The sequence below is a fragment of the Hoplias malabaricus genome, chromosome Y (assembly GCF_029633855.1).
Source record: "Hoplias malabaricus isolate fHopMal1 chromosome Y, fHopMal1.hap1, whole genome shotgun sequence".
Taxonomy (NCBI): Eukaryota; Metazoa; Chordata; class Actinopteri; order Characiformes; family Erythrinidae; genus Hoplias; species Hoplias malabaricus.
The window spans coordinates 16,854,740-16,867,288 of NC_089820.1; the positions used below are offsets into that span (position 1 = coordinate 16,854,740).

At 39.4% G+C, this 12,549-nt stretch overlaps 2 protein-coding genes across 7 annotated transcripts in view; one reads left to right on the forward strand and one right to left on the reverse strand.

The window, feature by feature from the left end:
• LOC136679461 (uncharacterized protein KIAA0825-like) overlaps positions 1-9,341 on the reverse strand; it is a 121,917-nt gene extending 112,576 nt beyond the window's left edge. For 2 of the 4 annotated variants that reach the window (XM_066657987.1, XM_066657988.1), the window contains exons 1-2: positions 8,753-9,340; positions 2,525-2,659 (exon numbers count right to left, since the gene is read on the reverse strand). In XM_066657987.1, the coding sequence (XP_066514084.1) occupies positions 2,525-2,655 (131 nt within the window). In that variant the 5' untranslated portion in view covers positions 2,656-2,659; positions 8,753-9,340. Of the gene's footprint in view, positions 1-2,524; positions 2,660-6,439; positions 6,549-8,752 lie in introns of those variants that run through there. The other 2 variants (XM_066657985.1, XM_066657986.1) reach the window with 2 other exon arrangements.
• Positions 9,342-9,864: 523 nt separating this feature from the next.
• Positions 9,865-12,549, forward strand: part of LOC136677877 (SMC5-SMC6 complex localization factor protein 1-like) — a 32,133-nt gene continuing 29,448 nt past the window's right edge. Inside the window, exons 1-3 of one of the 3 annotated variants that reach the window (XM_066655571.1) lie at positions 9,865-10,161; positions 10,404-10,568; positions 11,646-11,724. In XM_066655571.1, the coding sequence (XP_066511668.1) occupies positions 10,458-10,568; positions 11,646-11,724 (190 nt within the window). In that variant the 5' untranslated portion in view covers positions 9,865-10,161; positions 10,404-10,457. The remainder of the gene's footprint in view (positions 10,162-10,403; positions 10,569-11,645; positions 11,725-12,549) is intronic. The other 2 variants (XM_066655572.1, XM_066655573.1) reach the window with 2 other exon arrangements.

Sequence of the window (12,549 nt, forward strand, 5' to 3'; positions counted from 1 at the left end):
ATGAAATAATCAAATACCACTTTAAAGTGCTGTTAGACTGGTTTTATTTTCTAATTTAATATATTTTTACATTACAGGTATTTTAGACACATCCTACAACAAGTTTGGCACTTTGTTTACACCACTCATGTGACTACTGCCGTAAAACAAATAATTGGGCTAAGGTTCATTCTGGACAAATCTGATACTGATCAGATAAAAAAAATGCTTAATATGCCGATATCAATATTTGAAATCAGATCAGGACAATGTCTATTCATAACACATTCATTCAACATATACATGTTACTGTGTTGTCAATAATATTACTGTACTTTAGAAGCTTCTGTGCAATGTCCTCCAAAAGGTTCTGTGCAAGAAGGTGAGATCCATCTGCCACAAGAGACATGCTCTTCATCTCAAAAGCTGCAGTATAAAAATACCCTTTATTTATGGAGCTCTCTTCAGTGTGTCCTTCACTCAAAACAAAACATGAATGTCTGATAGAGAGGGAGTCCATTATCAGTGATGAGAAAAAAAAAGACCTGGACCCTGGCAAAGCATGTGTTTGAGTTTATTGATTTCAGATGAAGTGGTGCACTATTCATCAAGCCTCAGTTAATCATCTGGACCCAATGTTAAATATATTCTATAATGTGAAAAGAAGTAGATGCAATAGGCTACCTCAAATGTAGATTGGAGGCTAAAGCTCTGGAAGCACACTGGCTCAAGAGGAGGTATTTTTATACTGCAGAGAACCCACTGAGTAATACGTAGCTGCTGTTCCCTACTTTTTATTTTTTGTCTTTGTCTTTGTTAACCCTAGGGCTGTGCATGGAACTAATTTCATTTTGAATATTGCTAAGACAAAAATAAAAATGAATCTCAACTAATCTTAAGAAAGCTGAGAGATTCTCAAGTTTAAACAAATATGCAATGTTTCAAGTAAAATAAAGTTTGGATTTAGCAGGATCCCATTGTGGTTTTGCTGTAGCTGTATATGAAGATATAACTGAACGGGTGGCACAGTGGCTTGGTGGTTAGCACTTTCGCCTCTCAGTGCTGGGATCTTGGATCTTGGTATACACCGTTTGGGTGGATTTTCCATGTTCTCCCTGTGTCTGTGAGGGTTTCCTCCACGGTCTCCAGTTTCCTCCCACAGTCCGAAAATAACGGAGGTTGGGTGAATAGGCTTTTTTAATAATTGTCCTGGTGTAAGCAAATGTTTTATGTTAATGAATTTCTATGTGTGTGTGTGTGTGTGAGAATGTGTGTATGCCCAGATATGGATTGGCAGTCTATCCTGGTGAAATCCTAGTGCTTGATGCGGTCATCTAGGTGGACAGTCATTCCTATATGGTAGAAGGTTGCTGATTCTCACCAGTGTGTGTGTTGATTGAATGTTGAATGCAATGGCATTCAGTGCAGTGTTGATTGTAAAGTGTCCTTGGGTTTCTAGAAAGGAGCTATATATAAATGTAACCATTTAAAAAAATAATAAATAAACTTGTTGAATGTTATAAGCTTATACAGACTCAGTTTTAGACTTCATTTGCAAAAAGACTTTTATGCTGATGAGCCTGAATATGGGTGGTGTGGGGAGAGCACTGTTTTTACTGCTGGAGAACCTGAATGTGGGTTGCGTGGAGCATTGCATTTATTGATAGCCATATTTATAAAAAAACTGATTATCCAAATCTTGAAATTATATACGGAATACCTACCTAACAAACAAACATCTGAATACCTGAATACTTGGGGCCAGCTCTATTGTTCAGAAAATTAGCTCTCAGTGCCCGCTTTAAAATTAAGGCTGTACTGCGGCTCCCAGCATGGCTCCGCTCGCTGATTCGTTTGCTAACTCGTGCATATACGGTGCTACTAAGGGTACAGAGTGTACACAGATAAACCAGAGCTTTGTGGAAGTGTTCTAATTTGAGGGGTAAAGCTGATAAACTGAACTGTAGCTTTGACATGCTTCATTATAAGTAGGTTGCTGCAGATGTTTTAGGCTCCATTCAAGACTTTTATGTTGACAAGGCTGAATACATGTGGAGTGGAGGGTTGCCATTATCGATAGGCATATTTATCCAAAAAAACAAATATCTGAATCTCAAAATTCTAAACCGAATTCCTACCCAACCAACAAATATTCAAATAAAAGGGGCCAGCCCTACTATTAACACCAATACCTTTTCATCACTGAACTTTTGATTATGGTTCTATTACTTAAATAAGCTTTAGTTTTAATTATAACTTCCATGCTTTAAATTCTAGAACAAGCCCTCTAGAATTTCTGGTTTGAGGTTTCTTTAGACTCCTTTAGTTATGGATTTTAGGGCCTTATTTGCTTGTTAGCTATATTTGTGTTGTTATGCTAGCGCTAAACTTCAGACCCCAAACTTGCTGATTTCATGCTGCTTAGTTAAATTTGCTAAAAGAGGCAAAATAATGTAAACATCCCCAACAAATCTGAACATTGTACCACAATTCAGGTGTAGTTTTCCACTTTTCAGGAAATTAACGAACATGAGACACGACTGACCTGTTGGCATTGAGTTTTAGTTTCTCCTCAGTGTCCCGGATCAAGAGTTGGAGGTCCACATCACCTGGGATATCTGGCGTGAATAGATCCACAAAGGCATGATCGTTTGGAAAGTCATTTAACCATTCCATCTCTCTGTGTGAGAAGAGAGAGAGAAAATATCAACTGTCTCAAACACAAACACCAGTAGTACACTTTTGAGTGATTTAAATATTAACCACATATAGCTAAAAATGGCCAAGACATTTTTTTTTTTAAATTCTGCCAAACTCAAACACACCTAACTCAAGCACTAGAAGGTAGCTGTATCACACAAATTTAATTACATAAAGATATATATTTTATTACATATTATTTTTTTGTAGTGAAATGAATCCAGATTCACACTCATTTGAAACTACAGAACATGTTTTGCTTTTATTATTTTGTTTAAATGAAGAGATGACAGAAAACCACTAAATTTTATTATTCACAAATATCGATTATAAGAAGTAATCCTTGGATTATAAAAATTTCGTAAAGAAACGTTTGGCCAATTAAGTTTATTAGTCATCATAAAATATATAATTTTAGCAATAGAATCATAACTTTAAACTCTCACATTTACATTTATGTGGTTTAAACCTACAATTCAAATATCTACCAGTCTATTATTACTGACACCAATTAATTATTACATTTACAACTTAGGTGTCTCCTTTGCAATTTATGTTCAATACAGTAAATATTTACATACTACATTAAAGTGTATAAACTCATTAAAAGAAGCACTGCAGCTGAATCCTCCCAGATTTTGATTCTACGCCTGCCTCTAACACTACAGTTCTAGCTTTTGAAGTAAACTCCTTCAGACTCTTATAGATGTCTGCTTATGTACAGTACTTGTCTCAATGACATCCATTCTAGAAAAGCCTAGCTGTTGATGAAACACATCCTCTGGCACATGCAACGGCTCATGAGATGTGATGATTTGATTTCTCCTCCAACAAGATCCTTATCAGGAGCTGTATACCAAGACCACCTGAACCAAGCCGCTGGATATCATCTCTTATAAGATACTTTGACCCTTCTGTTATCTATCAATCACTCTCCCCTTCTCTGCCAAAAATGAATGCTTTTCAATTTCCACTTGAGCACAGCAGTAATAAATGCATATTTAAAGCACAGGGTTCCATCAAAAGTAAATCAACTGTGAACACGCTGCTCATCCATACTTTAAATAAACAATCTATTTACTGTCCTCCCACTACAAGACCATCTTGTTCAACACCTGCATCAAACACAAGGCCAAGGGGGTGTGTGTGGGGGGGGGGGGGTGAGCGGCAGATAGACAGAGAGTCAGAGAGAGAATGAGAGAAAGAAAGGAGAGGTGGATAAGTGAGTGAGTATGAAAGAGAGAGAGAGAGAGATAGAGAGAGAGAGAGAGATACAAATACAAAAGAGTATATGGAAGAACAACAGAGGAACACAGATGAAGAAGAGAAAGACAGAATTAATGATATAAACAAAAGACAGTTAAGAACAGAAAGAATGATAGAGAGGGGACAGGTGAAGCAAATAAGACCAAGACAGCATGACATTTTTCCCAGACTGAGGAATAAAAGAGAGTGAGATAAACAAAGTATAGAGAATGTGAGAGTGAGAATGTGTGTGTGTGAGAGAGAGAGAGAGAGAGCGCAAGACAGAGAGAGAGAAAGAGCAAGAGAGAGAGAGAGCGCAAGACAGAGAGAGAGAGAGAGAGAGAGAGAGAGAGAGAGAGAGAGAGAGAGAGATACAGTATCTGAGGATGTCATCATGAGTCAGATGGAGTATAATGGAGAGTGTCAGTGTCAATTTGGCTTTGCTGCCACTGTTCCTCCTTCATGTGAGCTGATTTTAATAATCCCTGTCAAATTCCAAACAACCTGAGCTACCTCCCTGACACCACGCACCCACCACGCAGAACGCAGACAGAAATCTCAACATTAATTTAACCCACACAAAGAGAGAGACTGTCCAGCTGGACAAATATTATTTCCCTCAGCTGACAGATTCTGCAGTTAAGCTTGCGCTTTTATTATTTTCTAAACTCTGTATGAGCCTCCAAGTTGTTTGTGCTATCTGCAGAGGAGAGAGAGAGAGAGAGAGAGAGAGGAGCAAGAGAGCAAGCTTGGGAGGGTTTTTACAGGCCCAGGATTAGGAACTCCACAGTGTAATTACACTGGGACTGAGTGAGTCATTGTGTGTGTTTGTGTGTATGTGTGTGTGTGTGTGTGTGTGTATGTGTGTGTATGAGTGCAGCCTGTGTTACAAAGGGATGTGCATCATTGCCGGTATGTGATTCACATGAGAGTTGTGGGAAAAGTGTCAGGTTCAGCCTGTCACCACACAGGGCCTAATTAGGCAGATGCTCGCTCCATCTTCTTTGTCTTGTTAGCTATTTTGAACTCAGATGTTGTGGAGTCTCCAAGTACTTCTGAGAGATGCCACAGGAGAGAGAGGGAGGGAGAGAGAAAGAGAGAGAGAGAAAGAGGAAAAGACATGGGGCAGATGTATTCTCCCTGCACTTAAAGCGAAACAAGCATGCCTCTAACCCACCCCCTCTCCTCTCTCTCTCTCTCACACACACACACACACACACACACACACACACACACACACACACACACACACACACACACACACACACACACACACACACACACACACACACACACACACACACACACACACACACACACACACACACACACACACACACACACACACCTTAGCCTGAAGAAGGTGTGAAATATTTAGCAGCCAGTGCCTCTGCTGGCGTTTTAAAAACCCCTCCGACATGTTCGCTTAAAACTAAATGCCCTAAAATGGAGGGTATTTACTTTTAAGGAAACATAATAAATTAAACAGGCACATCATTTCACCTCAAGATGTTTTGGAGAACGATCTAATTTTATAGCGGAACCTGCCCAGGGTTTTCCATCATTCCAAAAACTCCAGTGTAACATAGTCATAACTTTATTATCACTATAACTTAGAGTCTTAATGATTATAAAACCTAAAGCTGGGATGAATTTGTACATGGAATGTATTAATTAACTGAAGAATGCATGCTTTTCATTGGACAAGATCAGAATCAGACAAATCATTCATTCATCTGATTTTGTCAAATTTCTGTTGCTGTTTTATGATCTACATGGGCCAGGAAAGTGCATTTACACCATTTTGAATTTACCAGTTAATTGTAATAATTCATTCATTCATGGTCTGTAACCTCCTAACCAGTTCAGGGTCACGGTGGGTCCAGAGCCTACCCGGAATCACTGGGCACAAGGCAGGTACACACGCCTGAGGGGGCGCCAGTCCTTCACAGGGCAACACTCACACCTATGCACACTTTTTGAGTCACCAATCCACCTAACAATGTGTGTTTTTGAACTGTGGGAGGCAACAGAAGCACCCGGAGGAAACCCACGCAGACACAGGGAGAACACACAAAACTCCTCACAAACAGTCACCTGGAGCAGGACTTGAATCCACAACCTCCTGTGTGACTGCGACACTACCTGCTGTGCCACCGTGCCATCCTATTTGTAATAATGTACCAATTAACTAATTAAAGACTTGCGGTGCAAAATAGCCAGTTGCCCAATTTAGCACCTTATTTATTTCATAAAGCAAACAAATAATGAACAATTTGGCCACTTAATTCATTGTCTGTAACCGCTTATCCAGTTCAGGGTTGTGGTTGGTCTGGATCCTACATGGAATCACTGCACACAAGGCAGAAACACACCCTGGACGGGGCGTCTGTCCTTCACAGGGCACCAAACATTCACACCTCCAAAAACTTTTGAAAGGTGCATGTTGTGAGATGAAACTGGAGCAAGCACCTGGAGGAAACCAATGTGGACACAGATGGAAAAAAACACCAACCTATGAGGACTCGAACCCCCAACCCTGAAGCTGTGTGACTGCACCAAAACCTGTTAAAAAATGTAAATAGTGTTATTTTTATAGTGAGTTTGGCTTTCAGAAAGAATTGCAAAAATGTTAATGTGTCTCCTGAGTACGTCCATTTAGCTTCAGGGGTGGATTCTGAGGTTTGCCACCTTTGTTTTCCACTGAAGCCACAAAACTAATGAGGATAAAACGTCATTAAAACCATCTAAAAGCCAGGTAAGCAGTCTATTTGAGATTAATAACTTAGTTTTTCATTCTATTTGAAGAAAAACAATAATTTAGAAGTTGTTCACTCAACAACATCAGTATCCATCAAAATATGTGACTCAGTGTGTTCGTCTGCAGTGAGCATTAGGCGACTTGTACTTGCTAGCACTAGTTATTCATCCACATCTCACATAGTGCTTCCCAGACCAGATCAGAATCCTAAACAGAGAAAATGTTCAAATAAACATACTGCAGATATTAATGAAGACGCTTTAAAAAAATTACATTTCTAAATCATTCATTCATTCATTATCTGTAACATTTATCCAGTACAGAGTTGCAGTGAGTCCAAAGCCTACCTGGAATCACTGGGTGCAAAGCAGGAACCCTGAAGGGGTACAAGTCCATCACAGAGCAACACACACTCACACATTCACTCACTTTTGAGTCATGAAGATAAAAATGTTTCTTTGGACCATTCTCAAAGTATTTAAAATTTACCAACTAATGAGAAAATAACAAAAAGGTCCAAAATACACTCTCCCTCTTCGGGGGAGGCATGTCCGTTACGAGAGAGTCGCAGACACCAGTCGAGTGAAGTTCAAAGCAAATCAAAGTATTTATTTACCAAAATACTGGATCCAGGAGAATTCACACATTGAGAACAGTCTAATACCCCTCCCAAGTGAAAATTCTGACCTCCCATCATCTGACTCAAAAAGTTATACCCATGATGACGTATAGCCTGGTGGTGAGGCGTTTCTGGCTGATTAGCGTATATTAATATGCATAATTTCACGTGTTAGTACTCAGCTCTTCACGTGCAATATTCAGGTGCCTGTTGTGACCCTGAAGACATTCATTATCTGGTCAGGCTTACAATGGGCCTCTCTTCTCAGCACTTTTTCCCTAGAGACTAAAATTTAGGGAGTTAGAAATACACTTCAAGGCCACAAGAAGAAGCTACAGATCAGCGCCTCCATGCCCAACACTATGATGTCAGTGTGTTACAATCCTGGAGTGCACATCTGTTCAAGGTTAGACGTTAAGAATTAAAACTGTGTGTCAATATCAAGTTATCATGCCATATAGTGAAGTTAGCTTATAATATGTTTTGAGGAGTAATTATCATATGAGTTAGTAGTGCAGAATCAAGCAAAAATGTTTAACTACATGTGTAAGTAATTAATAATGTAAATACTGGTTAGTCATTCATATACATGCATATAGGGTACAGGATTTCACACAATGAGTATGTAGTTATAAATGCTAATTTAACTAATCATCATTTAAGGATATTTGTCAACAAACACAAAGTAATAAAATTGTTTTCTACAACAGTCACCAATCCACATACAAACGTTTTTCTGGACTGTGAAAGAAAAGCGGAGCACCCAGAGGAAACCCATGCAGATATGGGAAGCACACATTCCTAAATCATTGTAAATTAATCCAACTGTAATTATTTGGCTGAGGCAATACCTGAAGCAGAACTTTCACAAACACATCAGCATACATTTACTACATATTGCCATTAGGGTTAGACCAGTGCTTTTCAACACTGTCCTGGAGGCAACCTGCCCTCTTCCTAAGATACATAATGCAGCTTCTGCAGTGCTGAGTCCAGATTAGCACTAATGTAGACTCTCTTCTCCCAAATACAGGTCGGTGAAGCCTCATAATTATTTTGAAGCTGAAAGTAAAGTTATTGTGTAGTGTTCCTTTAAATCAGGAAAACCACTATAATGTTCAGGATAATATGCCTCAGAGTCCAACGTTGAGAAACACTGGCTTGGAAAATACCATGATGGGGCATGTTAACACATGAAGACATGATTTATTTTCCAGCCCATACATTGCACAAATGGACATTAAGCCCGTAGAAGGAGTATTTCCATTTAGGCTGCTTCTTGAAAGAAACATATACATGCTGATCACCACAGAGGCCAGCTACACAAAGTCTTAATATCTCAGACGTGGTTTTTTTTTTTTGATGATGATGGGGCTTTAAGTGAGGGATTTTTTTTTTTATTCAATTTTTGCATGTAGAAACACCTACACCCTTCAGTGTAACGTTACCTTATTCTGTCGAACAGTCTGTAGTACTCCAGCTCCAAGGCAAATAATCCTTATTGTCATTATTTATATTTCATTTCACACTGGTGAATTCATGATTACGTGATGAATTCTGTTGTGTCTAAGACTGAAAGGCTATCATGCTCTTCAAAAGATAAATACATACATGAAACACCGCAATATCTCTCTGTCAGGTGATTTAAACAAACTACAATTCAACTTGGAGAGAAGCAATGAGTCAGATTATCATGGGTAAAGTATAACGTGCGGTGTTATACCACAGTGAAGGACTGAATGTACAAAAAAACAGGTGCCAGATTTGTTGACAACGGTTGAGTTTGCGGTAGAGGGTAAGAAGGGGATTTAGTAGCAACGTTAACGTTAGCGTGGATTTGTCGCTAACAGAGCTTAGAGAACACACACCGAACAAAACCGACGGCTCAACGTTTCGTCAGGGATTTAAGCGAAGGCCTTGAACGTTAAAGAAATTAGCTACAATTCTCCGCAAAAGTGTATCTTCAGTGTTTGTTTCCGTAAAACCAAACACTGCGCCTCGTCGCACAAGCGTCTCTAACAACCAGCAGCATGCAGCTTCAGCCCAAAACAAACATGGCTGTGTCTCAAATCGCTCCCTTCTTCTACGAAGTGCACTTCATTGGTCATTAAACTGAGGTTTAAATAATGCGCTTAAAGTGAGGTCAAACGTGGTAAAACTCTAACCGTATTGTAAAAAGCTTGTCGTCAGATATATAATGTGTTATATTGTCGCGGAAGCCCTTATGTTTTGACCCATATTGTGCACTCTATAGGGACTAGGTGGTAATTTGTGATCTACCCATCTTATTCGTGGAGCGGCACAAACCATTGAAAATACGGGGGAGACTCTCTTTAATACAATCAACTTGTGCGTTTTTAATGTTTATTTGCATAGAACTTTAATTTATTTTATGAAATAGATCATTTTTATTTACGCCATGATTTACATGTCAGTTTTAAAGAAAGAGAAAATGGGTTATATTTGGAGATTATTAAACCTCAACCCCGTTTTTCAGTGTCCCACGCTAAAAGCCCGCCCAGGTCACACGTGATTAGACATGGCCGTGGGCCGACACTTTATCGGGCTGATTTAGGGGAGTTGTTTGTTTTTCTTTTCAACTGTCTTCATAAGAGAAAATTTGATTTTTTTTTTTGTCAGAAACAATGACTATTGGAGGAAATGAGAGTGGTCAATGAAATGACAATAGAGAGAAATATTTCGGCCACTTACTAACTCATAGTCTCCGGATATACAAGAGTTTGGGCGCGTCTTCGAAACGGTGATAAACACTAGATAGAGGTTTAATTTGTTTCCCAGCAGCCAGCATTTACAGTTTACACACTACACAGCCCTTACGGTTAATTCAGGACAGCAGGTGAGACAGTTGGAAAATAATGTTCTGGGAAAAAAAATCAAATTTGCTTAACAAAATAAATACCAGAAAAGACACCTTAAACCCGATTAACTCTTTCACACACGCGGACACGTGTTTCGCCTCGCTCTTGCTCTTTTTCCTCTTTTCTCTCTGTCTCACTCTCCTCATTCTGTTCTTATACGTTTAGTTATATATTACGTTAACCGTTGGTTTTCCTTCTTCTGTAACATTACATTTTGCAGAAGCCGCCCCTAAACCTCCTCATTCACAGTGATAACCCATATCTCCCAGGTAGGATGGTGAGGAGTGATTATGTCTTTCAAATGTCTGGAATCAAGTCTCCCCAAAAGAAACGGGAGCTGCTTCGGGGCATCCGGCATCTACGTGGGAAATATGTAGGAGGCTCTGTGAGTATTGACACTACGAGAGAAAAGCACTAAGGAATCCTGCAGGCACATGAGTTTAGTGCAGTGGTTGTGAAACTTCCACCCCGACAGTCCACACTTTCCCAGTAAACATTTAGCTGTTGATTCAACCTTGAAATAACGTAATGACTGCCGTCTAATCAACGTTCTCTTAAGGTTGAAAATGAAAGTTGAAAAGACGTCCAAACACTGACATTGAAAAAACGACTATTAGACGTATTGTGGACGTCCATTGACGTTATTAATTGGTCCCGAAATAAATTACTTGTATAAAACGCATTTTGGACGTCCACTGACGTTATCGATTGGTCACCACTTAACTAACTTATTAAGATGGATTTTGGACGTCCATTGACGTTTAAAATATGTCCTCGACGGACAGACTACGTTTAGACCTATTTTGAACGTCCAGGGACGTTCCTTGTTTACTGGGTTAGCTCTATATCATACTCTGATGGGTCTTAATTATAAGATTGAAAACCACTGAACGTTTAGTTAGTGATTTAAAAGTATGTTATTAATTAAAAAGATTTAAGAAATATATAGTTTTTATATTTTGTTTCTGTGAAATTACAGGATGAAATTCAAGTACATTTTCTAAATGAGGCCACAATTCAAATGCTATACTCAAGTTAGTTAAAACATCAACTATGACTGTAGAAAGCAATCTGCTTATATCCTTCACAAATCCTGAAATTACAGGATCACGCAGCTTGTTCTTTGGCAAACAATCCAGACATTTTACCTGGCTTACTGTATTCTCCCAAAAAAGAAGTGGTAGTGATTAGACCTGGAAAGTGACCCTAATTGCTTGATGCTAAGGTGTATTTTTGTCTCCGTAATTTTGTCCTTGCCCTCAATACACTCTTAATTTAGTTACTGACTGCTCTCCCTACTTATTGATGTCTCACAGGAATAAAATCCACCTTTCAGTTCTTAACCTTTGGCTCAGCTCTCCCACTGACAGGTTAAAAACCAAAATAGTAAGGTGACATTGTGTGTTAGAAAATTGAGATATTCCAACTTCTTTGCAGAAAGTAATGACCCAATGTGTTGCAGGAATACAAAGAGGAGTTGACCCATCTTATAGTCATTAATCCTTTAGCAAGTGAGAAGTTCATCGCAGCATGTGCTGGAGGTGAGTGGTGATGATTATTACAACCTTCGCATTAATGACCTGCTGCAAACAAGTTCATCTTAGTTAAAAGCACAAATAAGGTGTGACTAACCAAGCCCGTCGGGATGGGAATCATACACTTGATTGAATTTTCTTAGGTTGCCAATATTCAATTCAAAACAATCTGTGCCGTTTGATTGATTTTTGTTCTTCATAATAAGTAGCATGGGTGGCATGGTGGTGCAGCAGGTGGTGTTGTAGTCACACAGCTCCAGGGACCTGGAGGTTGTGGGTTCGATTCCTGCTCCGGGTGACTGTCTGTGAGGAGTTTGGTGTGTTCTCTGTCTGCGTGGGTTTCCTCCAGGTGCTCTGGTTTCCTCCCACAGTCCAAAAACACACATTGGTAGGTGGATTGGCGACTCAAAAGTGTCCGTAGGTGTGAGTGTGTGTGTGTTGCCCTGTGAAGGACTGGCGCCCCCTCCAGGGTGTATTCCCGCCTTGCACCCAATGATTCCAGGCAGGCTCACCGTGACCCTGAAATGGATAAATGGTTACAGATAATGGAAGGATGGGTGGATAATAAGTAGTATTAATTTGGTCACATGCTAGAGACCTATACTATATTCAGCCTGTGAACATAAAGCATAAAAACTTGAAATGGCAAATTATATCTTAATCATTTTTTTCCGTTTCCCTAGCTGTCTTTTTTTATGTTTATAATTATTTTTATACAATAAGCTTTTTAACATTTGGCACAGCAGGTAGTGTCATAGTCACACAGCTCCAGGGTCCTGGGGTTGTGGGTTCGAGCATGGCTCTGTGTGGGAGGTGTGTTCTCCCTGCGTC